Source organism: Hyla sarda, chromosome 1 (assembly GCF_029499605.1).
Source record: "Hyla sarda isolate aHylSar1 chromosome 1, aHylSar1.hap1, whole genome shotgun sequence".
NCBI classification, from domain to species: domain Eukaryota; kingdom Metazoa; phylum Chordata; class Amphibia; order Anura; family Hylidae; genus Hyla; species Hyla sarda.
The window spans coordinates 395,639,318-395,665,146 of record NC_079189.1 but is presented as its reverse complement, the minus strand read 5'-3'; the positions used below and the strand labels follow the sequence as shown (position 1 = coordinate 395,665,146).

At 40.1% G+C, this 25,829-nt stretch overlaps 1 protein-coding gene and 1 long non-coding RNA gene across 3 annotated transcripts in view; one reads left to right on the top strand and one right to left on the bottom strand.

The window, feature by feature from the left end:
• The window catches only part of LOC130276716 (myosin-7), a 97,209-nt gene that overhangs the window by 53,828 nt on the left and 17,552 nt on the right, over window positions 1-25,829 (top strand). For both annotated transcript variants that reach the window (XM_056526447.1, XM_056526455.1), the window contains exons 5-17: window positions 1,466-1,493; window positions 1,574-1,682; window positions 4,637-4,729; window positions 5,524-5,587; window positions 9,158-9,256; window positions 9,384-9,487; window positions 13,090-13,228; window positions 14,901-15,019; window positions 15,151-15,300; window positions 16,690-16,860; window positions 17,751-18,060; window positions 22,028-22,098; window positions 24,824-24,911. In XM_056526447.1, the coding sequence (XP_056382422.1) occupies window positions 1,466-1,493; window positions 1,574-1,682; window positions 4,637-4,729; window positions 5,524-5,587; window positions 9,158-9,256; window positions 9,384-9,487; window positions 13,090-13,228; window positions 14,901-15,019; window positions 15,151-15,300; window positions 16,690-16,860; window positions 17,751-18,060; window positions 22,028-22,098; window positions 24,824-24,911 (1,545 nt within the window). The remainder of the gene's footprint in view (window positions 1-1,465; window positions 1,494-1,573; window positions 1,683-4,636; window positions 4,730-5,523; window positions 5,588-9,157; window positions 9,257-9,383; window positions 9,488-13,089; window positions 13,229-14,900; window positions 15,020-15,150; window positions 15,301-16,689; window positions 16,861-17,750; window positions 18,061-22,027; window positions 22,099-24,823; window positions 24,912-25,829) is intronic.
• On the bottom strand, window positions 5,454-11,014 carry LOC130276766 (uncharacterized). Its single transcript, XR_008845237.1, has 4 exons — window positions 10,742-11,014; window positions 9,131-9,296; window positions 7,078-7,128; window positions 5,454-5,569 (listed from the first exon to the last, which is right to left on the bottom strand). It is a non-coding gene; the product is annotated as an uncharacterized LOC130276766 (long non-coding RNA).

Sequence of the window (25,829 nt, the reverse complement as noted above, 5' to 3'; positions counted from 1 at the left end):
ACCTAGTGGAACTTAAGTATATATATTTAAAAAAAGCTTATTTTATTTTTCCAATTCCCAGAAAGATGCTTTATTATGGCAAAAATATATAATGAAAAAAGTGCTCATAACTGGTATTGCCCATTTTGGTTTGTATTTAGTATTTTTTAGCCCAAACTAGAAAAATCTACAAAGCTTTCCATTATTGTTTTTCCCTGTGTTTGGTTCCACTCCCAAAATTATTGACCAAAATACTATGTGTGAACCCAGCCACGAAAATATATTGTCAAAAGTTTTTTGTTTATCCTTCTATCAAAAATCTAGAATACAAAGTCATATATACCCCACATGATACCAATAAAAACAATACATTCACAGAATTTTTAAGCAATACGTTCACACAGAGAATTTTTATATGGACAAATTCTGGGCAGAGATTTTCAGTTCAGCAGGCACCCCTAGCGCTTGGACCACGCAGACCTGCTCCGTCACTATTGCAATGCAGCCTGTACGGAATTCTGCCAAAAGAATGAACATGTTGATTCTTTTAAGGGGGAAATTCTGCAGAAGAATTTCATCTACGCAATTTCCACAGTAGGAATTCCCCTGCAGAATTCTATTGACAGCAATGGGAGGCTGCTGCAAAGTGAATTCTCAGTGTGAACTGGCCCTAAGGCCGTGTTCACTCGGCAAATCTTCTCTGGCCAGAGATTCTGAGTAATTCAGGGATAGGACTGCAAAGACAGATAGATACCAATGTCTGCAGTGCGGATTCCGTCAGAACATTAAGTAAGTTCAATGTTCTGGTGGAATTTTAAGATCAGAATTTTTTGCTGGAAATTCCGCCCAGAAAATTCTGTAGTGTGAATGGGTTAACAGAAAACTGGGTAAAAACCTTCAAAACTGCTGTATTTTCAACATTACATGGAAGAAAGGGATGAAAAGATTAAACAAAATTACTGCACCTGAAAGGCCAAAGTAGTCCATGTCCTTAAAGGGGTACTCTGGTGGAAAACATTTATTTTCATATCAACTGACTCCAGAAAGTTAAATAGATTTGTAAATCACTTCTATTAAAAAAAATCTTAATCCTTTCAGTACTTATCAGCTGCTGTGCTACAAAGGAAGTTGAGTTTTTCTAGTCTGTCTGACCTCAGGGCTCTCTGCTGACACCTCTGTCTGTGTCAGGAACTGTCCAGAGTAGAAACAGATCCCCATAGCAAACCTCTCCTGCTCCGGACAGTTCCTGACACGGACAGAGGTGTCACCAGAGAGCACTGTGGTCAGACAGAAAAAAACAACTGTACTTCCTCTGGAGCATGCATGATAAGTAATTTACAAATCTGTTTAACTTTCTGGAGCCAGTTGATTTGAAAAAAAATTTTTCCACTGGAGTACCCCTTTAAGAGTTTGGTTATTGTTTATGTTGCTCTTTTTTCCCTACTTCTGTAACTACTCAACAAGGTTTTTCTTTTTTCTTTTTCAGATCGGGAGAATCAGTCTATTCTTATCACGTATGTATTTTTAGTCAGGTATTACTTGTTTTTATAAATCTATTGTCATTTATAAATTTATCATAATTCTCAAACTTTAGTGGAGAATCTGGTGCAGGAAAGACTGTAAACACCAAACGTGTCATCCAGTACTTTGCTGTTATTGCCGCCATTGGAGACCGCAAAAAGGATGCTGGCCCCACAGGCAAGGTAAGATTGAAAATATAAAAATTAGCATTTCAAGTGAAATGTTGTTTCAATAAAACATCTAGAAAAAGGAGACACCAAATTAAAGGACCTCACCTGTTTCAACATAATAACACTCACTTGTGAGATGCCACTACAGTTCTGTCCTGTCATTTCTCAGGGACTGTCAAGAGCGGGAGCAAATCCCATAGCGAACCTATTCTGCCTTTGACAGTTCCTGACATGGACAGAGGTGTCAGCAGAGAGCACTGCTGTCAGACAGAAAATTAATTTTTTTTAAAAGAAGTTCCTGTGGAGCATACAGCAGCTGATACGTACTGGAAGGGTTAAAATTTTTAAATAGAAGTAATTTACAAATTGGTTTATTTATTTATTGTTAAATCAACTGGTGCCAGAAAGTTTTTCACCGGAGTACCCCTTTAAGGACAAGGCATACACAAGAACCTCCACATTATTCTCTAAAAATAGCCTATGCTGCACTATATAAAAAAATAAAAATCCCACAGTGCTTCTTTTTGCTGGAGTTTTGGCAGACCAGTCAGCCATCCAATGTTTCAGCACCTTACCATCCTCCTTCTTTGAAGACATATGAATACTAAACTGATTGGAAGAAGATGGCTGACGATCAATAGAACTTTCTGCCTACAGCTATCTAAAGTATAAGGCCAGACTTATGCCCTTTTGTACCTAATAGACTGCCCATTTGTAGTGGTGGAGTATGGACCCACATTCTCTTCAGCCAGACACTTGTACCACAAGTTTTCTGGTTGCTGTAAATCACACTTTCTCCTATTCTTTTACGTATTCTAGTAATTTCTAGTTGACTGATATATACATATTTTTACACTTTGGGTCGAAATTTCCTGTTAACCACTTCGGCAAAGTTCTAAAATTCCTCTTTTCATTTGCACATATGTTGGACCGATTTCTTTATGATCCAAGCAGATAGGGGTACTCCCTTTGAGGAAGCCACATTATTAGTCAGTCGCCAGAATCACGGGATGAACAACGTCATTCCACTGCTTCATCTACTGCAACACAGGAACGATGGATGGTCAGGGCACTGGAGACGTGGCACCTACATATCACGGCCGCATGAGCCGTGTGGGGGCTGAACTGGAAGAGGAGGGGGACAGTGGAGCACAAGCAAGGTTTTGCGAAATGGGTGGTTTTTATAGTCATCTGAGAGGAGGAGCAGGAGCAGGCTGTGGAGCTACAGGGTGATGAGAAAGACGAGACAGAGGACCCAGACACACCGTAGCCATGTGGTCTCCTCATGCTGCTGGCGCATTAAATAAAACTTTTTATGTTAATCTTTTTGAAATCTTCAATTTAAATAAAAAAAAATGTCTTTAATCTTTTCTATTGTGAGGCCCCATGGTCTTCTCATGCTGCTGCCACCTACAGGCTGTGTCATTCTGCCACCAAATGGTCTCCTCATGCTGTAGGCACATTAAATTAAACTTTTTAAATTTTAATCTATTTAAAATCTTCAATTTAAACTTAAAAAAATATCTTTACTCTTTTCAATTGGGAGGTCCTATGGTCTCATCAGGCTGCTGCCACCTCTAGGCTCATTGTACCGCCATTTGACTCCTTGTTATAATGGGTTTTTGTGGTCATAAAGTATTAGTTCAAAGCAAACGCTTCGGGCACCCGGGGCATTAAACTTGTGAATTTAATCAAGATCTTCAATTAAAATTTAAAAAAATCTCTTTAATCTTTTCAATTGTGAGGCTCTATGGTCGTCGTCATATATTACCTGTGGAATTACCACAAGAATCCAATGAAACAGGTTGGAACAATAACAATGAACCATAACTGATTAAATTAAACATTCGCAGTTTCACAGTCGGGGGGGGGGGGTGTCTCTGAGGGGCAGGGGCTGGAACAGGTGGTAGTTTGCCTCGCGGAGGACCGCCAGCTCGATTCTAAGATACAAATACAAGACTTTTCACTGCAGGAACATCTAGCAGTATGCGCCCAATTATCAAACGGCGCTTAATGTGCTCCTGTCCAAGTTACTGGTACTGCAGTCCCTCCATTTTCAAGTGGACACTCAGATAATGGGGGTGCGCTGAGAGGCAGGGGCTGGGACAGGTGGTAGCTGGGCTCGCGGCGGACCGCCAACTCGATTTTAAGATACAACTAGGAGCTTTGCCATGGTTTACTCTGCAGCATTTATACACTATTGGAGCTGGAATTACCGCAGCTGCTGGCACCAGACTTGCCTTCCAATGGGTCCTCAAAAAAGAATTTAAAGTTTGCTCATTCCAATTACCAGGCTCTGTCATTTTGCCGCCATGGGATCTGCTCATGCTGCTGGCACATTAAACTTGTGAATCTATTCAAAATCTTCAATTTAAATTTAAAAAAATCTATGTAATCTTTTCAAGACTGAGGCCCTATGGTCGTCGTCATATATTACCTCTGGAATTATCACAAGAATCCAATTAAAAAATAAATCTCTTTAATCTCTTCAATTGTGACACCATATGGTCTTCCGACCCTGCTGCCACGTCCAGACACTCTGCGGCAGTGATTCTAATAGCGACACCTGTAATCTGCATGTCATTCTAAATTACAGTATTTGTTCACTAACACAGCACACTCTCTATGCGTGTTACGTCAAGGCAAAGTGTTCTACACCCCTATTGAGGCTCTCTGTAGCCCAGAAATAGCCGTTTTTAATAGAGATTCACTGCAAATAAATTCAGACCAAACTGCATTTTTTCGGGAAATTCGATAAATCGGCCGAATCGAATTTTCCAAAAGTTCACTCATCTCAAAATATGACCTTCACATGTATCTATGACCTATCTGTAGATCATTTTCACTTGATTTTTTTCCCCGTTACAGAACATCAGCACAGACTAAACAGGCCTTATCTGATTGTTTGTTTTTGGGATTATATGCTATATTTAATTTTACCATTCTTTCTCTTTTCCAATCCTTAGGGAACACTGGAGGATCAAATTATCCAGGCTAACCCTGCCTTGGAAGCCTTTGGCAATGCCAAGACATTAAGAAATGACAACTCCTCAAGATTTGTAAGTTACTTTGTGTTTATGGGAGTCATTCATATCCTAAAACTGTAGGATACTGTAGCCTATAGCACAGTTACCAAAGCAATTTTCTGCCCTTTCTGGTTAAGTATAGATGTGTAGCCCACACTAAACTGACATTTATATTACAGACTGTGTGCCATGTTATTTCACTGGGGATATGTATGATATATAAATATTAATGTGCATGGGAGGGTTTTGGCAGATCATGGGGCTACAAGAATTTTGGACGCAACAAGTGAACTTCAACAACTTAAAGTATAGGAATGTACAAGATAGGCTATGTTCACACCGTGTTTATGTAGCCATTTCACTGTTTCTGTAACAGTCTGTTTACTTTTACTGTATCCATAAACGTGGTTAATCACACTGTTGTGTATGGCAATATATTGTGTAAAAAACAGATGTTACAGTACGTTTTTTTTTTATAATAAAAGACAATGGGAAATGGATAGCATACAGCAGCATCTGTTTTTAGCATCCATTAACGAATACTTTTCCTAAGGGTAGGGTCTCACACAGCACATGTGCAGTGTATTTCACGCTGCGGATGCGCTGATGGCAGAGCGAGCTCCAAGCTGCGGCCAGGTAGCAGCTCTGTGTGGCTGCTCATGATTGCCAGCACTGGGTGCATCCGCAGCGCTACGGGTGCACTATTGTGTGACCCTTCCCTAAAACAGTATACGTCATACAAAAACAAACAAATGGTGTAACCGTACCCTTCATTTAACAGCAGCTGTTTGTTAACATCTCTTTCATCTCTTTTTTTTCTACATCAGGGTAAATTCATCCGGATTCATTTTGGAGCAACTGGGAAATTGGCATCTGCTGACATAGAGACATGTGAGTGACAATATTTCCACACTCCATGTGCTATACAAGCATATATTACAGCATACATTTAATAGCACACATACACTGGCTGCAATTTTAAATATCATGTTTCTATAAAACCATAATCCTTTAGGTTTTGTGATTTTTCTCACTTTCCGTTTACATTCGTGTCCAGGTTGATTATACCAATGTTTTCTAAATAGTGTGTCTTCAGCTGTCGTTAAACTACAACTCCCAGCATGAAAGGCTGTCTGGGCATGCTGGTAGTTGTAGTTTTGCAACAGCTGGAGGCAAACTGTTGGAAAACACTGGGGTTTACAAATCTGAACATTTGCTGACCAAGTAGGCCATAAGGGAATATTCATCCATGGCAGATACATAGTTATCATAAAAAATTACTTCTTTTAAAGTGAATGGGGTTGTTTTTAGAATTGCTGTGAGACCCGTGCAAGTGAATGGGACACTTGAAGAAATGACTACAGAAAATTTGCTGCATGTGAATTTATCTTAAAGAAGCTGTAAGAGGGTTTTACAGGGAATCTGTCAGCTCTTATTCAGACACAAAGCTACCGACATGGTTAGAAGATAGTCTAAAGGGCAAATAGATACAATTGTGCCTGTCTCCTACCTGTTGCTGATTTCTAAACTTATAAAATCCTTTTTAATCCAGTTTAATCCAGTTAAAGTGGCAGTAATACCACAGCTAGGCATGCCTTTTTTTTATATATCAACTGGCTCCAGAAAGTTAAACAGTTTTGTAAATTACTTCTATTAAAAAATCTTAATCCTTTCAGTACTTATGAGCTTCTGAAGTTTAGGTTGTTCTTTTCTAAGTAATCTCTGATGACACGTGTCTCGGGAACTGCCCAGTTTAGAAGAGGTTTGCTATGGGAATTTGCTTCTAAACAGGGCGTTTCCCGAGACACATGTCATCAGAGAGCACTTAGACAGAAAAGAACAACCTTAACTTCAGAAGCTCATAAGTACTGAAAGGATTAAGAATTTTTAATAGAAGTAATTTACAAATCTGTTTAACTTTCTGGAACCAGATGATATATATAAAAAAAAGTTTTTTCCTGGAATACCCCTTTAACCTCACTTCCTTAACATACAGGGCTCAGCTAACAGCACCAAACCCTGTCTAGACTGAACATTTTTTTATCGCCGGCAGAACATGGAAATTTGCAAAATGTCTGCCTGTTTTTTCCAGACATTCTACAAATTTTCAACCGTATGAATATAGCCTTAGTATCCTCTACACATATCACTTGCTGTAAAATACATGTGGTAACACAACAGTACTGCAAAGCCAAACATGCCACCAGTTCAAAGATGGCGTATTCAGACCCCATTTAAAAATAAAGTCTGAAAACACTATAGTAGTATTTTTGCAGTTTAAAAATGCAACCTATAGCATTGGGGGGAAAAAATCATCATTTTGTTTTAGTTTCAAAATGTTACAAAGGTGGTCATACTTTTAGTAGAAAAAAACAGCTCACCCTGTCCAACTCCAATCACCTGCGCACAGGATCTGCTGGCACCGCCTCCAGCTTCAACAATAGAAGAAAGATTGTTCAGCACATGGATATGGAGAAAACAGTGTTTGGCTTTATTCAGGATCAATGTTACATGAAGAATGCCAGCAGGAACTGTTAAAACGTCTGATGCGTTTCATGCTAACAGCGCTTTATCATGACCATGTCCATTTTGTTAGATTTTTTAGAAGTAAAAATTGCCATGAATTTCATGCCATTTTTTCATTTTTATTTGTTGGGTGGATTTTTTTAACATACTTTTCTTAGACCCTAAAACATACCCATAGTGAGTTTAAAATGCCATAAAAATGCACTTTTTGTTGCACTTTTTCAGGGCAAAAACTGTGTCTGAAAGAAGCCTTAAAGTCATCCAGTGATTGCTCGAGTGGCACAATATATGTTAAAATCTTTACACAGCTACCCGAGCTGTCCCATCCCAAGACTTGGCAAGACTAGAGGCGTTCAATCTACATATTTAGCAGAAGTCCCATAGACTTGCATGTGATTTTCACAAAATCTGTAGATTGAACGCCTCTAGTCTTGCACAAGTCTCGAGCTCAGACAGGGTCGCGAAAATGTAAGTATATATCCTGCTGCCCAAACCATCAATGGGGTTACGCTTTAAAGGAGAACTATCATGCAGAAAAACAGAGTGGATCCAACCGGAAACGGAGCGTGTTGACCCCCGCACGAAGCGCCCTCTTAGGCTAGGTTCAGACTACGGAATCTCCGGGCAGAAAATTTCCGCCCAGAGATTCCGAGTGCGGCCAGCACTGACTGAATCAGTCGGCGCTAGGACCGTGTGGACACTGCAGTCTCCAATAGACTGCAATGTGTTCCGCACAGATTTCCGCCTGAAGAAAAAGCGCCGCCATTCAAGTGGATTTTCCGTTCACAAATTCCGCTTCACAAATTCCGAAGTGTGAATTTGTGAACGGAAACCCATTCACTATACAGTACATTTTAGCAAGCGGAATTTTTGCCTGCAATTTCAAAGCAGAATTGCAGGCGGAAATTCCGTAGTCTGAACCTAGCCTTAATGTATCTCTATAAGAGACCTGGAGATACAGCCTTCCATCTGCCATCTTCTAATAAGCATGGAATTTTGTGTGTAGAATTGGCGCAGAAATGGTACAAAATATGATGTGGAATTTTTAAAAGTGATCAGGAGGAGCAGGAAGTTCAGCCATTTTGGAGTTTGTTCCACACAAAAATCTTGCATCAATTACACCCCATACTCATTTCATTAGGAAAATTGACTGAATTCAATGGGCTCCATGGATTCCGCCAGAATAATGAGCATGTTCAATCTTCTGGCAGAATATGATTACGCGTCAGAATTACGTGGAAATTCCTCAGTGGGAAAAGAGTGGTGAAAGGACTTTTAAAGTCAATGGAACTTTTATTCAAGGGGGATTTGGAGAGGAATACTGGCACAGAATTTCTGGTCAATTTCTCATGAACATACCCTAAAGTTGTTTTCCAGCCCTTTTAGAAAAAAATACCAGGTAGTAATAAATGACAGGACAAAAAAATAAAAACACTATACACCCCTGTCTCCCTGTCTGGCACTGCCTCCACTCCAGAATGCTCAATGTCACTATTACCTCTTAACAAATATTTCACATCGAAAAAAAGATCTGCGCCATGCGCTCACAGCATGAACTATGACACAGATTCCTGTTGAAAACAACGTAATGCAGATTCCACACAGGCAATCCCTGGAGGTGTAAATATATCTTTAAGCTGGACTGTTATTATCACTATGTGGCCAACAATCATCAATTCTTTGGATGAATGATTCAACATTGCCAAGCTAAACAAATCACAGAATTAATTTTTTTTGTATTTTTTTTTGTAAATCAAAGTGAGCGGCCATTTTGGCTGACCAACCTTCCATTTGTATGGCCAGATGTGTGTGTACTTAGTTAACCATGTCTTTCAATTTGATAACCCTTGTTTTATCTTATTTCTATGTCCTCTGTATATTTCTTTTACTGGTTTCCTATTTGGTTACCTGCCCCATGCATTATTTTCTCACTAGATCTCCTGGAGAAATCCCGCTGCACCTTCCAGCTGAGGGCTGAGAGGGACTACCACATCTTTTACCAGATCTTGTCCAACAAAAAGCCAGAGCTTCTGGGTGAGGGTCATTTCTCTATATTTTGGATTATGCAAATATCCTGCAATGTAAAAAAATAATATTACTGATCTTCAAGTTAACCGTAGAGTGTTTATTTTATTTCTAATATTTGCTCTTTCCTTTGTAGACATGTTACTAGTCACCAATAACCCGTATGACTATGCGTACATCTCTCAAGGAGAAACCACTGTTGCTTCTATTGATGATGCAGAAGAGCTATTAGCTACTGATGTAAGTAATATTCATCTTATAGTTTTATAATATGTTTTTGTTTTGTTTTTTTTATTTCCTTTTTTTATTTAACAAAAAGTAGGTAAATTAGCATTTAATCAGACTTTTTGTACGTAATAAAATCATATCTTACAATATCTATTCATTAAAGTCAACCCTTGGGTTGGTGGGGCCTGGAGGAACACCCTGCAACCCGATCCTCCATCTACACCTAAATATCTACTCTCAACCAACAAGCAAGAAGAAAAAAAGAGTTTCATATTATGCTAAACATGTAATGATTAGTGTCCTATACCTTGATAAAGCTGGGTCTCTCCAGCGAAACGTCGGGGGGATGCTAGGGAACACATTTTAAACAACAATAATAGGAATTGGTAAATTAGATAGAGGAGGTGCATGTTATGTGGACTATAAAGATTGGAATCTTAGGATCCAGATTAATGGAATAAAAGAGTCCCTAACATAGAAGCCCTAGTGAAATAGAATTAGTGGAACCAGTAATGGACCAATCCAATTCCTATATATTGTGTTTTTAAACACCTTCGTTTGTATTATTCTTTGCACCTCATTTTGATCTTAACAAATAATAAATAAAAGTGTAGTTTTAAAAGGGTGACCCTAGTCGGGGGTCTTAGTTGCTAACCCTGAAGGGAATTGGAATTTATGAATTAAATACCCCGGGTACCCCATGGGGGATTTTTGTGTATATGAAAAACATGTAATTTGGCTCCTCATCAATTCACAGTATTTTCTCTATTGATCTGATCTTTTTGACACTTCACATCTTTGTGTTAAAAATGTTAAATAATTGGAGATAAAAATAATAATTAAAAAACAAAACAGCAAACATTGAAGCTGGCCAGACACATTAGATACATTTTGGCTGAACGCACTGATTAAGAATGATTGGACAACCATCTAATGGAAGCCTCCTGACACTTTACTGATGGCAGATATCGGGGAGAGGGGCCATATTCTTTTGTTCTCTGCGCCGGTATAAGCCGCCCCCAGAAGAGTCTGGCAGAAGCTTAACCCCCTCCTTTTGAAAAACACCTACATGCTAGGATGAGCAGAGCGTGCATTTGTAAGGGGGTATTGGGCAAGATGGCACAAAGCTGATGTATGGACAGTTTTACTCAATTCCCACTCAAGTGTCTTGTGGAGAAATAAAGTGTCTTGATTCTCAGTGCAGACGGTAGTGGCAGTGCACTAAATACAATAATGCAACTAATGGCTTTATAGATCCATTCTTACCCAGTCTTGGGAAAAATAGTTTTTATCTTGGTCTTTATTCTGCCTTCATAGAAAATAGAGGGAAGTAAAAAAACATTTGAGTTAAGGCATGCTCTACGAGTAACAGCTAGAATCAGTTATATGTCACTTACTTTTATATAAGAACCATCATTTAGTATTTGACAGTAAGGGCATATGTTGACAGAATATTTGTCTTTGATGTACTGGTTTACATCTCTGCATACTGTCATTACTACTTTTATTGCACAATATAATATAAAAAAAAATGTGTGAGTTATAGTGAGTTCATCCGTTCACCCTTGTCTGATCATGGTGGGAATGTTAGGACCTGTACGGCTGAGAAATAATTATTGGCCTAGCAGCATCACAAGCCTCAGTGTGATGAAAGCTATATGTGTACTCGCACCCTCTCTAATCTCTACTCACTAGTAATGGCTTGTTACATTACTTGTAAAACTGACACTTTAAAAAAATATATTATCTGGTCTTTGGTTATGTTGAGAATTATGCACACACAATTTTAAGCCATGAGTCATTTTTTCACAATATACTTTAAGGGACATAAAATTGTCCAGTTGAGGTATCATTCAGCATAACAAAATAATAGTAGGCACCTTGAAGTGAATGGGAACTGCAATGCAGTAACCCAGCAGCAGCACTACACAGAAAGGAGGTCTTTCACCTGTTTACAGATAGCTGTCCATGCAGGAGGCCCGGACCAAGTGGCTTAACACATCAAAGGGAATGAGAAAAGATTCTACCAGCAGATTCGGCTGCTACAGAACATCTCCTTTATAGTTAAAAAGATGCAGTTCCATAACACCGGACAAGGAGAAGGGTTTGACTCATTTAGGCTTTCAAACCTTAAAGAGGTACTCCGGGGAACTTAAACTTATCCCTTACCCACAGGATAGGGAATAACTGTGGGTACCTGTTCTTGGCACACTCCAGCCCCTACCTTCCAATATAAGCGCAAGTGACAGCCTGCTTAGCTATCTCAGCTGCTTATTGGTGGAGTGATCATCTCCGAGGGTGAGGGACAAAGCACCTTGAGGACAGGTAAGTAGTGGGTCCTTGTAGAGGAGATGGCGGGGGTCCCAGTGGTCAGGGACCCCCTGCGGTCAGACAATTATCTCCTATCTTGTTGATAGGGGATAAGTTTCAGTTCCTCTGAGTACCCCTTTAATCATAAACCATACTCTGAACACACAATACCCCTCTTACATTGATAGATCCATCACATTCCTTGGGCATGACTTAAAAGCCTAAATGGGTAAGTAAAATACTAGCTACTAATTTATGCACACTGGTATACTGGCTGGACAGGAGACGTGCAGGGTGCCGTACAACACATATAAATACGGTACTAACTAGCTTATAGATCTAGTGGTATCATTTACCTCTGTGCTGCAATTATATACAGAGACCATGATAGGTACAATAATAAATATAAACATATGTACAAATAGGACCCACCTATAAAAAAGATATGGCCTTAAATTACAGATGGGGGAAAAGATATAAATATACCATACACATGTACCTATATTTATAATCATTTTTGTTTATACAACTTAAAATAAGGAGCTCATCTCGTAGAATAATTTTTTTCTATTTATTAACAAGTACCTATATGTATAAATTTAATCCCATGCTGTGCAGACTAAATACTGGAAGTAAATTTAAAAAAACACCCTATATCTCCTAAACCAAGCTCCGCTAAATAACGCACATGCTTTATATGGTACAGTATACTATATTTGAACTGGACCTTAATAGTTTAACTATAGTATACCATACAAGGCATAAATCATTTTTCTAATTTGCTTTCACTTCAATTGTGCTTCTAAATGGTACAAACTGGCCATAGTCCATACTCTCGACTACTCATAACTATACATTAGGAGACTCTGTCTCCATAGCACCCATAGTCAGTGCAAGCTTTTCTGTCTCCTGTCATTTATTTCTTAATTAAACATGTTCAAAAAAGTTATTTGAAACTTCCTTTAATGCTTAATTTAATACACTACATTTTTGTGTCTCCACCTGGTTACGAAACGTGCATTAGCAGAGCGGGGGCTGAGCCGTGGCCATGTGTGGGAGATCGTGGTGCATCCCAGCGTCGGACACCCCCCCTGGGATCAGACACTGCGGATAGGGGATACATTTTGTTTAACTGGACATCGTCTTTAAAGGGGTTTTCCGTTTCATATGTATAACATGTTTTCAGTAAAACAAAGTAAAATTCTGTTTATTTGGCATCTGCTAACCCAGAAAGTCTAATAAAATAAAAAAAATGCACTACAAAAAGGAATTATTCTACCCTGCCCTGCTTTCTCTTTATTTAGAATGCATTTGATGTGCTGGGGTTCTCTCAAGATGAGAAAAACTCCATTTATAAGCTTACTGGAGCCATAATGCATTTTGGCAACATGAAATTCAAGCAGAAGCAGAGAGAGGAGCAGGCAGAGCCTGATGGGACGGAAGGTAAGTGTATTAAACGAACATTACACCATTTGAAAGCCAACTTGTAGGATTTGTGATCACATCCATCTTACATCCGAATATATAACATGGAAGATTGATGCATGGATATACCTACTATTATAATTCTTTACTTCTCTTCATGCAGTTTCAGTATCTTTTACTGTAATTCTATAATCCATTTAGCAAAAGGCATAGCATATAAACAAGATCTTATTCTAATACAGGTTTGTCACTGTCAATGAACTACAATGACATTTAGGTATAGATAAATATCAGCATCAAAGCAATGACATTTTCTGCTGTATGTTATGTGGGACCAGGAGCTAAAGTCCAGCTATGCCTGTACATATTCACATGGCAGATGACCAGCATGTGGGTAACAAATTCTTTATCTGGCCATAGTTAAAGGGGTACTCTGGTGGAAAAAATTTTTTTTTTTTTTTCAAATCAAATGGTGCCAGAAAGTTAAACAAATTTGTAAATTACTTCTACTTAAAAATCCTTAGGCATCCGGTACGTATCAGCTGATGTATGCTCCAGAGGAAGTTGTGTAGTTGTTTCCAGTCTGACCATAGTGCTCTCTGCTGACACCTCTGTCCATGTCAGGAAAGGTCCTGAGCAGGGACAATTCCCCATAGCAAACCTCTCTTGCTCTGGACAGTTCCTGACGTGCAGAGAGCACTGTGGTCAGACAAAAAAGAACCATACAACTTTTTCTGCAGCATACAGAAGCTGATAAGTACTGGAAGGATTACGATTTTTATAAAGAAGTAATTTACAAATCTGTTTACACTTTCTGGCACCATTTGAGTAGAAAAAAATTGTGTTCCACTGGAGTACCCCTTTAAATGTAGAGACTTTCATCAGTGCTACCTACAGAACCCTCTAACACTATTAGTCCTAGATTCTCCTGACAGTGTCAACAATGTAGGCTTCCCCTAATTCCTTCAAGTTATAGAGCTTGCCTTTACCATGCCACCAATAAAGTCCAAATAAAGAGCCATTCCTTTAATCATGCCAATCATACTGTCCTATTTAAGAACCACAAAAACAGCCAAATTACCCTCCAGTAACAATGCTAACCTAGGAGCACATTTCAACTTGTGTCCTCCATTCTCACTACTAGCCGTGACGGATCACTTCTACAGGATCAGTACTGTGTGTCACATTGGTTTATACATATTGGGGGGCATATATCAAAGATTTTACCCCTGTTTTGTGTGTATTTTTTTGCGCAAAATTTTGCACAAGCCCTTTTTTGGCGCATTTTTTTGCGCACGTTTTGGTAGAGCATGTCCTCCAGATGTGGCTGAATCAGGGTACCTTGGAGTGACCTCTATAGTACACATGGATTTATTAACTGCGTACTTTTCCTTTACACCAAAAATTTAGCGGCAAGAGCTGATTTTTTTGCACTTTTTTGCACAAATATAAGCCATCTTGGACTTAACGTAGCAAGATGCTCTAAATCATTGATTCTATTTTCCAAAGAGTGGATTGAGGAGATCACTATATTTACTCGCAATTTATGAAGCTCATTGCGCTTGAATGATAAATTTAGCGCTTCTGCACATAATTTAGAATTCGGGAAAAGGGGTAAACTGCTTCTACCATACACAAATAATGATACATGTCCCCCATTGATTCTAATATATAAATGGTGTATTTCCAGAGGCGGATAAGGTGGCTTACCTGATGGGCTTGAACTCTGCTGACGTCCTGAAGGGCTTGTGTCACCCTAGGGTCAAGGTGGGGAATGAGTATGTCACCAAAGGACAAAATGTCCAACAGGTCAGTAAGAAATACTTCCTAATTTGCCCTCAATACTTTAACATAGGACAATTTTACAGTGTATTGTAGCAGTACGATATTATTAAGATTTGTGTTATACTGCTATACAACTAACATAGAATTTCCTCTAGGTGTATTATGCAATCGGTGCTCTGGCCAAGTCAGTGTACGAGAAGATGTTCTTGTGGATGGTGGTGAGAATAAACACCACGCTGGAGACCAAGCAGCCCAGACAATACTTCATTGGTGTGCTGGACATTGCTGGATTTGAGATCTTTGATGTAAGTAACTGGAGAATACAGGACATTTTAGAAATTAGGAAAAATTCAAGAAATTGCAAAATACATTAACATTATGAGATTCTTTGCTTACACTGGTGTCATGTTTGTGTCCATCAGGTTTACGGTTGACACTGATGTGCAGAATAACTTGTTCTGCTGGGATTTCTGTGCCTCACAGATTCATTATAAGGATCCGTTCACACTTGCATATTTTTGCTGCAAATTTGCTGCTGGAGATTTTTCTGTCCATTGACTTCAATGAGTAGCAAGATCTGCTACAGCAAATTTGCAGTAGATCTGCAGCAGATAATACACATATGGGAACATACCTTTAAAGGGGTACTCCCATGGAAAACTTTTTTTTTAAATCAGCTGGTGCCAGAAAGTTAAACAGATTTGTAAATCCCTTCTATTAAAAAATCTTAATCCTTCCAGTACTTATCGGCAGCTGTATACTAAAGAGAAATCCAAAAAATAATACATATCCTCTGATGTCATGACCACCGTGCTCTCTGCTGACCTCTGCTGTTCATTTTAGGAACTGTCCAGAGCAGGAGAAAATCCCCATAGCAAACATATGCTTCTCTGGACAGTTCCTAAAATGGACAGCAGAGGTCAGCAGAGAGCACTGTGGTCATGACATCAGAGGAAATGCATTTCTTTTTTGGATTTCTCTTTAGTATACAGCCCCTAAAAAGTACTGGAAGGATTAAGAATTTTTAATAGAAGTGATTTAGAAATCTGTTTAACTTTCTGGCACCAGTTTATTTAAAAAAAAAAAAAAAGTTTTCCACGGGAGTCCCCTTTTAAGTCAATTGGCTCCATTAGAATCTGTTGCAAAAGCAGATCAAGATATTTGTTATTTGTATACAAAACCCTGCAACAATACTACCCATTATAGTCAGTCTGAACAGAGCCGAATAAGTAACACAAAATTGTGTGTCTCATCTGTGTAAAAAAAATGTAGCAGTCACATTTTACATACAAGTAATACATTTTTTATTCTGGCAGTAATACATTTTTTATTCTGTGTAGGCAGTAATAGATTGTGCAAGTAAATCACTTTGTCCCAGAGAAATCAACACAGAAACACAGCTGCAACTGCGTGTGTGTCTACTACATGCAGAAGTGCATATTTGTACATTTTAATATTTTTCTAATATTTTTGTACAAAGAAATTCACTTCCCTATGAATTACCAAGACTGATTTTGCCATTTCCATTATGTATGTACGTACTATGCATTCTTCTCCAACCGATCAATGTATATCTGTTTGCCTGTAGTCCTGGAGCCTTTTTCACATATGTGAATTCACTTATTCAGTGATATTAGGGATATTGATTTCCATTATTTTACTCTAAATTATATTTTCCATGTGTATCTCTCTAGTTTAACAGCTTTGAGCAGCTCTGCATTAACTTCACCAATGAGAAGTTACAGCAGTTCTTCAACCACCACATGTTCGTGCTGGAGCAGGAGGAGTACAAAAAGGAGGGGATCGAATGGGAGTTTATAGACTTTGGCATGGACCTGCAGGCCTGTATTGATCTCATAGAGAAGGTGAGAGTATTCCAACCAAGGCTAATGCTATATTAGTTCTATATCATGTGGTCTAAAATGGGTGCCATTTATAAGTTTGTCTCCTTGGACTTGAGGCCTTCTGTTTTATCTTTACTTTCTAATTATTACTGTACGAGTTAAAAGAGGTATAACAATCTAAAAAAAAAAATTCTGTGACTGCAGTACATGAAAATAATACTTACCTACCACAACCCTCCACAGCTCCAGCTGCAGCATCTTCCAGTCCCTTGCCGCTTCTGAGACAAGATGTCGGAGCAGGGCCTGGCTGCTTAGCAAATCACTGGACACAGTGGTGTCCCATGTTGGCCAGTGACTGGCTGAGCAGACAGGTCCTATACCAACATCTTGTCTCAGAAGCGGGGAGAAGACTTGAGCAGCATGGAACAAAAGGGGCTGCAATGGGAGCTACAAGGGATTGGGTAGATAAATGAAATTTTTTTTTTTTACCCTTGATCAAGTAATGTATAAACATTTTCTTACACTGGAATACCACTTTAAGAGGCTCACTGTCAGTAATATTTTTCCCAATCCTCAATGTATTCACAACGATAAATATAAGTAAATTCACAGAGGTAGCACTGTGGCTCAGTGGTAGCATTGCTGTTTTGCAGTGCTGGGGTCCTTGATGTGCTTGTATGTTATCCTTGTATTTGTAAGGGTTTTTCTCTCACATTTAAAACCAAAAAATTGTGAAAAATGTATTGACTTTCTTTGAAAATTTGCCCCAGTTTTTGTCCTATATAAGGTTAGATTGTGAGCCCCATTGGGGACAGCTTCTAATGTGAATACTGACAATCTCCACAAAGTGTTTGCATTCTATTTTTTCTTTTTGTCTTACAAATTGAACTTTCTTTTCTACTTCTCCGCAGCCTATGGGTATCATGTCCATTCTTGAAGAGGAGTGCATGTTTCCCAAAGCCTCTGACACGACCTTTAAAGCAAAACTCTATGATAACCACTTGGGCAAGTCCAACAACTTCCAGAAACCAAGGAACATCAAAGGGAAGCCTGAGGCTCACTTTGCTCTGGTTCACTACGCTGGTACTGTGGACTATAACATTATGGGCTGGCTGGAGAAGAACAAGGACCCACTAAATGAGACCGTGGTGGGGCTGTACCAGAAGTCATCCCTCAAGTTGCTTTCACATCTATTTGCCAACTACGCTAGTGCTGAGTCAGGTACAGAAATGCAGAGTTATGCTATGGTACTGAAAAAATCTGGGCTTGGTTTTCTACTTCCAGACTGAAAATATAACTTAGATACACTATAGTAATCTAGGTGGGTAGAACCAGCCAACATGTTTCTTGTCTCCCTTCAAATAATATGAAGCCTTCATTCTAGGTGAATATTTCATTTAACCCCTTAAGGACTGAGCCCTTTTTCACCTTAAGGACTCAGCCATTTTTTGCAATTCTGACCACTGTCACTTTAAACATTAATAACTCTGGAATGCTTTTAGTTATCAATCTGATTCCGAGATTGTTTTTTCGTGACATATTCTACTTTAACTTAGTGGTAAAATTTTGTGGTAACTTGCATCCTTTTTTGGTGAAAAATCCCAAAATTTGATGAAAAATTTGAAAATTTTGCATTTTTCTAACTTTGAAGCTCTCTGCTTGTAAGGAAAATGGATATTCAAAATAATTTTTTTTTTATTCACATATACAATATGTCTACTTTATATTTGCATCATAAAATTGATAAGTTTTTACTTTTGGAAGACACCAGAGGGCTTCAAAGTTCCGCAGCAATTTTCCAATTTTTCACAAAATTTTGAAACTCGCTTTTTTTCAGGGACCAGTTCAGGTTTGAAGTGGATTTGAAGGGCCTTCATATTAGAAATACCCCATAAATGACCCCATTATAAAAACTGCACCCCCCAAAGTATTCAAAATGACATTCAGTCAGCGTTTTAACCCTTTAGGTGTTTCACAGGAATAGCAGCAAAGTGAAGGAGAAAATTCACAATCTTCATTTTTTACACTCGCATGTTTTTGTAGACCCAATTTTAGAATTTTTGCAAGGGGTAAAAAGGAGAAATTTTTTACTTGTATTTGAAACCCAATTTCTCTCGAGTAAGCACATACCTCATATGTCTATGTTAATTGTTCGGCGGGCGCAGTAGAGGGCTCAGAAGGGAAGGAGCGACAAATGGTTTTTGGGGGGCATGTCACATTTAGGAAGCCCCTATGGTGCCAGAACAGCAACAAAAAACACATGGCATACCATTTTGGAAACTAGACCCCTCGGGGAACATAACAAGGGGTAAAGTAAACCTTAATACCCCACAGGTGATTCACAACTTTTGCATACGTAAAAAAAAAAAAAAAAAAAAAAAATTCCCTAAAATGCTTGGTTTCCCAAAATATTTACATTTTTACAAAGGGTTAAAGCAGAAAATACCCCCCAAAATTTGAAGCCCAATTTCTCCCGATTCAGAAAACACCCCATATGGGGGTGAAAAGTGCTCTGCTGGCGCACTACAGGTCTCAGAAGAGAAGGAGTCACATTTGGCTTTTTTGAAGGAAATTTTGCTCTGGGGGCATGCCGCATTTAGGAAGCCCCTATGGTGCCAGGACAGCAAAAAAACCCACATGGCATACCATTTTGGAAACGAGACCCCTTGGGGAACGTAACAAGGGGTAAAGTGAACCTTAATACCCCACAGGGGTTTCACAACTTTTGCATATGTAAAAAAAAAAAAAATTTTACCTAAAATGCTTGGTTTCCCAAAAAATTTACATTTTTACAAAGGGTTAAAGCAGAAAATACCGCCCAAAATTTGAAGCCCAATTTCTCCCGATTCAGAAAACGCCCCATATGGGGGTGAAAAGTGCTCTGCTGGCGCACTACAGGTCTCAGAGGAGAAGGAGTCACATTTGGCTTTTTGAAAGCAAATTTTGCTCTGGGGGCATGCCGCATTTAGGAAGCCCATATGGTGCCAGGACAGCAAAAAAAAAAAAAACATGGCATACCATTTTGGAAACTAGACCCCTCGGGGAACGTAACAAGGGGTTAAGTGAACCTTAATACCCCACAGGTGTTTCACGACTTTTGCATATGTAAAAAAAATAATTTTTTTTTTACCTAAAATGCCTCTTTTCCCAAAAATTTTACATTTTTAAAAAGGGTAAAAGCAGAAAATACCCCCCAAAATTTGTAACACAATTTCTCCCGAGTACGGCGATACCCCATATGTGACCCTAAACTGTTGCCTTGAAATACGACAGGGCTCCAAAGTGAGTGCGCCATGCGCATTTGAGGCCTAAATTAGGGACTTGCATAGGGGAGGATATAGGGGTATTCTACGCCAGTGATTCCCAAACAGGGTGCCTCCAGCTGTTGTAAAACTCCCAGCATGCCTGGACAGTCAGTGGCTATCTGGCAATACTGGGAGTAGTTGTTTTGCAACCGCTGGAGGCTCCGTTTTGGAAACAGTGGCGTACCAGACGTTTTTCATTTTTATTGGGGAGGGGAGGGGGGTTGTATAGGGGTATGTGTATACGTAGTGTTTTTTACTTTTTATTGTGTGGTAGTGTAGTGTTTTTAGGGTACAGTCGCACGGGCGGGGGTTCACAGTAGTTTCTCGCTGGCAGTTTGAGCTGCGGCAGAAATTTTGCCGCACCTCAAACTTGCAGCTGGATACTTACTGTAATCCTCCGCCCATGTGAGTGTACCCTGTACGTTCACATTGGGGGGGGAACATCCAGCTGTTGCAAAACTACAACTCCCAGCATGTACGGTCTATCAGTGCATGCTGGGAGTTGTAGTTTTGCAACAGCTGGAGGCACACTGGTTGTGAAACACAGAGTTTGGTAACAAACTCAGTGTTTTGCAACCAGTGTGCCTTCAGCTGTTGCAAAAGCTACAACCCCCAGCATGTACGGACAGCGGAAGGGCATGCTGGGTCTTGTAGTTATGCAACAGCTGGAGGCATACTACTTTGGCTGGGGATGCTGGGGACTGTAGTTATGCAACAGCTGGAGACACACTGGTTTGCTACATAACTCAGTGTGCCTTCAGCTGTTGCAAAACTACAACTCCCAGCAGTCACCGACAGCCAACGGGCATGCTGGGAGTTGTAGTTATGCAACCAGCAGATGCACTACTACAACTCCCAGCATGCACTTTAGCTGTTGGTGCAAGCTGGGAGTTGTAGTTACACAACAGCTGAAGGTACACTTTTCCATAGAAAAAATGTGCCTCCAGCTGTTGCAAAACTACAAGTCCCAGCATGCCCATAAGGGCATGCTGGGAGTTGTGGTGGTCTGCCTCCTGCTGTTGCATAACTACAGCTCCCAGCATGCCCTTTTTGCATGCTGGGAGCTGTTGCTAAGCAACAGCAGGAGGCTGTCACTCACCTCCAACGATCCTCGACGCACAAATCAGTCCCTCGTCGTCTGCGCCGCGGCCGTCGCTCCTGGGGCCCCGATCCCAACATTGACGCCGGGGATCGGGGTCCCCAGCACCCGGGGTGCACGTCCCGCACCCGCTCACGTCCTCCGGAAGAGGGGCAGAGCGGGTTGCGGGAGTGACACCCGCAGCAGGCGCCCTGATTGGTCGGCTGGTAATCCGGCCGACGAATCAGGGCGATCGTGAGGTGGCACCAGTGCCACCTCACCCCTGCAGGCCCTGGCTGTTCGGGGCCGTCGGAGACGGCCCCGAACAGCCTGTAATTCCGGGTCACCGGGTCACTGGAGACCCGATTGACCCGGAATCTGCCGCAGATCGCTGGACTGAATTGTCCAGCGATCTGCGGCCATCGCCGACATGGGGGGGCATAATGACCCCCCTGGGCGATATGCCCCGATGCCTGCTGAACGATTTCAGCAGGCATCGGGCTCCGGCTCCCCTCCGGGATTTGACAGGACGTACTCAAACGTCCTGAGTCCTTAAGGACTCGGAAAAGGGGACGTTTGAGTACGTCCTGCGTCCTTAAGGGGTTAATATAAGCTCAACAATATAGGTTCTCAAAGTTATCTCTGTATGTTTCTCTTTCCTATTCTCAGCCATCTCTTTAATACTGTATAAAACAAGAAATAATGCAGTTTTACTGTATGCCATGTTAATAATTTCAGATCTAGTATGCAGTTGTTTAGCTAGTTATCATTTTTGCAACCGATTTTGTTTAAATGCACTCAATAGACCAAGCTACAAAGGGCAAAGGCAGCAAGAAGAAAGGTTCTTCATTCCAGACAGTGTCAGCTCTGCACCGGGTACGTGATTTATTTTTATCTTATTTTTGGCATATCATGTGCACTTTAAATGATATATTGTTACATGGTGTATACGCACAATATTTAAAGGAGTATTCCGGGCAAAAACATTTTATCCCCTATCCAAAGGATAGGGGATAAGATGTCTGATCTCGGGGTGCCTGCCACTGGGGACCCCCCGCGATCTCCCTGCAGCACCCGCATTCTATGCGGGAGCTGTGTCTCCAGTTTCGGAAACCTCCGGGTTTCCAGGACTGGGGATGTGATGTCACGCCACGCCCCCTCCATTCAGGTCTATGGGAGGGGGATAAAATGGGGATAAAAAGTTTTTGCCTGGAATACCCCTTTAAAATCCAGGACACCTATCTTAACTAATTTATGTAAGGGCTCGTTCACACGGCCGTCTGCCACTGTAAATTCATGCCCGTTATTCAATCCGTTCAATACTTTTGCAAACGGGTTGCAAACGGCTGTAAAAGTATCCCATTGATGTCAATGGGATTTTTTTTACAGTCCTTTGACACCTGTTTGCACACGTTTGCTTCCTATTCCGTTTTTTTTTTTTTTTTTTTGCAAAAGGATGTGGCATGCAGTTTTTTTTTCACCATCAAAAAAACCGGATCAAAAACGCATATAATAAGTTTAACATTGAAGTCTATGGGAAATGGATGAGTGTTTAATACTATCCGTTTTCATCCATTTTTTTTCAATCTGTTTTTAACCGTTTTTACTTCTGAGCATTTGTTGGTTAACTGAACAGTAACGGATCCAAACAGATGCAAACGGATAACATCCGTTTGCTTCAGTATGATTGTCTGTTAAGAGAAAGGTCGGTAAACCTCAATAGCGGGAGAAAAGCTGGATGGAAGAGAACGGCCGTGTGAACCTAGCTTAAAGGGGTATTCCAGGAAAAAACTTTTTTTTAGATATCAACTGGCTCCAGAAAATTAAACAGATTTGTAAATTACTTCTATTAAAAAATCTTAATTCTTTCAGTACTTATGAGCTTCTGAAGTTAAGGTTGTTCTTTTCTGTCTAAGTGCTCTCTGATGACACGTGTCTCGGGAAACGCCCAGTTTAGAAGAAGTTTTCTATGGGGATTTGCTTCTTAACTGGGCGTTTCCCGAGACAGGTGTCATCAGAGAGCACTTAGACAGAAAAGAACAACCTTAGCTTCAGAAGCTCATAAGTACTGAAAGAATTAAGATTTTTTAATAGAAGTAATTTACAAATCTGTTTAACTTTCTGGAGCCAGTTGATATAAATAAAAAAGTTTTTTCCTGGATAACCCCTTTAAGCAACACATTTTCAAGGCTGCTTTTGGAACTTCTCAGTGACAAGAATGATTTAATTATTTCTTGGTGCTGTTCATAGCACACTGGCACAGAGCCTCTGCAGCAGTTCATGGGGCCTACATGGCTCCTTTAGTACAGAGCCACACAGTCTCTTTGCACTGTAGTACATGTTCTGAAATATTCTCTACTAGAAGCAATTCCATAACATAGCTGTTTGTCTGAGTTGTTAAATTGTCCATCTGTCCTTTCAGCTGAAGACTAGAAAACAAGCAACAACCACACTTGTAATATATTTGTACATAGGATAGCTTGAGCAAAAGACCATGTTAGAGTATTAGTTTGAATCTGAAAATGTTTAAATCAACCACAACATTAAATAACATTAGAGGGGAAGTGAATAACATCTTCTTATAATAATTGCATCTGTTAACAATTGATTCTTGAAGCTGGAAGAATGACCAAGCCTAAAGGGGTACTCCAGTGGAAAACTATTTTATTTTCATTTTATTTATTTATTTATTTATTTTTTCAAATTAACTGGTGCCAGAAAGTTATACATAAAGATTTGTAAATTACTTCTATTAACAAATCTTAATCCTTCCAGTACTTATCAGTTGCTGTATACTTCAGAGGAAGTTGAGTTGTTCTTTTCTGTCTGACCACAGTGCTCTCTGCTGCCACTGTGGTCAGACAGAAAAGAACAACTTAAAGGGGTACTCCACTGGAAAACATTTTTTTTTTTTTTTTAAATCAACTGGCGCCAGAAAGTTATACAGATTTGTAAATGACTTCTATTAAAAAAATCTTCCAGTGCTTATCAACTGCTGTATGCTCGAGAGGAAGTTATTTTCTTTTTGTCTGACCTCAGGGCTCTCTGCTGTCACCTCTGTCCATTTAAGAGTACGAGCAAATCCCCATAGCATCTCCTGCTCTGGACAGTTCCTGACATGGACAGAGGTGTCAGTAGAGAGCACTGTGGTCAGACAAAAAGGAAATGATAAAAGAAAATAACTTTCTGTGGAGCATACAGAAGCTTATAAGTACTAGAAAGATTAAGATTTTTTTAATAGAAGTAATTTCTGTTTAACTTTTTGTCATCAGTTGATTAAAGAAAAAAATGATTTCCAGTGGAGTACTCCTTTAACTTCCTATGGAACATACAGCAGCTGATAAGTACTGTGGGATTATGTTTTTTTAATAGAAGTAATTTACAAATCTGTTTAACATTCTGTCACCAGTTGATTGAAAAAAAAATTATTTTCCACTGGAGTACCCCTTTAAGGGGCTAAGCAACTATGACTAGGGCCAGATTGTGTTGGCTAGATGAATAGATGTCCCCAGTAGTGGTTAGGGACATCTAGTAATGTTTTTTTTTCCATTATTATTAACCTTTACATCTAAATTTACTTATTATATCCAAACCTTCCTAGGAGAATCTGAATAAGCTGATGACCAATCTGCGCTCCACTCATCCTCATTTTGTTCGTTGTATAATTCCAAACGAGACCAAATCCCCAGGTAATTGGCTTATCATTTTATGTTCATATTATTTCAAGACTTGTAGTCGGAGGGAGGGAACTCCAACAGGAAATAGCCAGTTTACAAAAAGAAAGCAACAGCATTATGGTGGACTCACAACACAGCCATTAAAAGGGTGCTCAGATGGAATTTTTTATTTTTTTTAAATGAACTGGTGCCAGAAAGTTAAAGGGGTACTCTGCCCCTAGACATCTTATCTCCTATCCAAAGGATAGGGGATAAGATGTCAGATCGCCGCGGTCCCGCTGCTGGGGAGCCCTGGGATCCCCTTTGCGGCACCGCGCTCTCATTACAGCACAGAGCGAGTTCACTCTGCACTTAATGACGGACAGTACAGGGGCCGGAGCATCGTTACGTCACGGCTCCGCCCCTTTCAATACGAGTCTATAGGAGGGGGCGTGGCGGTCATCACGCCCCCTCCCATAGACTTGCATTAAGGGGACGGGCCGTGATGTCAGGAGGGGCGGAGCCATGACGTCACGCTGCTCCGTCCCCCGTATCGCCCGTCATTACGCACAGAGCGAACTCGCTCTGTGCTGTAATGAGAGCGGGGTGCCGTAGCGGGGATCCTGGGGCTCCCCAGCAGCGGGACCGCGGCGATCTGACATCTTATCCCCTATCCTTTGGATAGGGGATAAGATGTCTAGGGGCGGAGTGCCCCTTTAAACAGATTTTTAAATTTCTTCTATTAAAAAATCTTAATCCTTTTAGTACTTTTTAGCAGCTACATAGGAATATGCTACAGAGGAAATTCTTTAATTTTTGAATTTACTTTTTGTGTTGTCCACAGTGCTCTTTGCTGACACCTCTGTCCCTGTCAGGAACTGTCCAGAGCAGCATAGGTTTTCTATGGGGATTTTCTCCTGCTCTGGACAGTTCCTGATACCGGCATTAGGT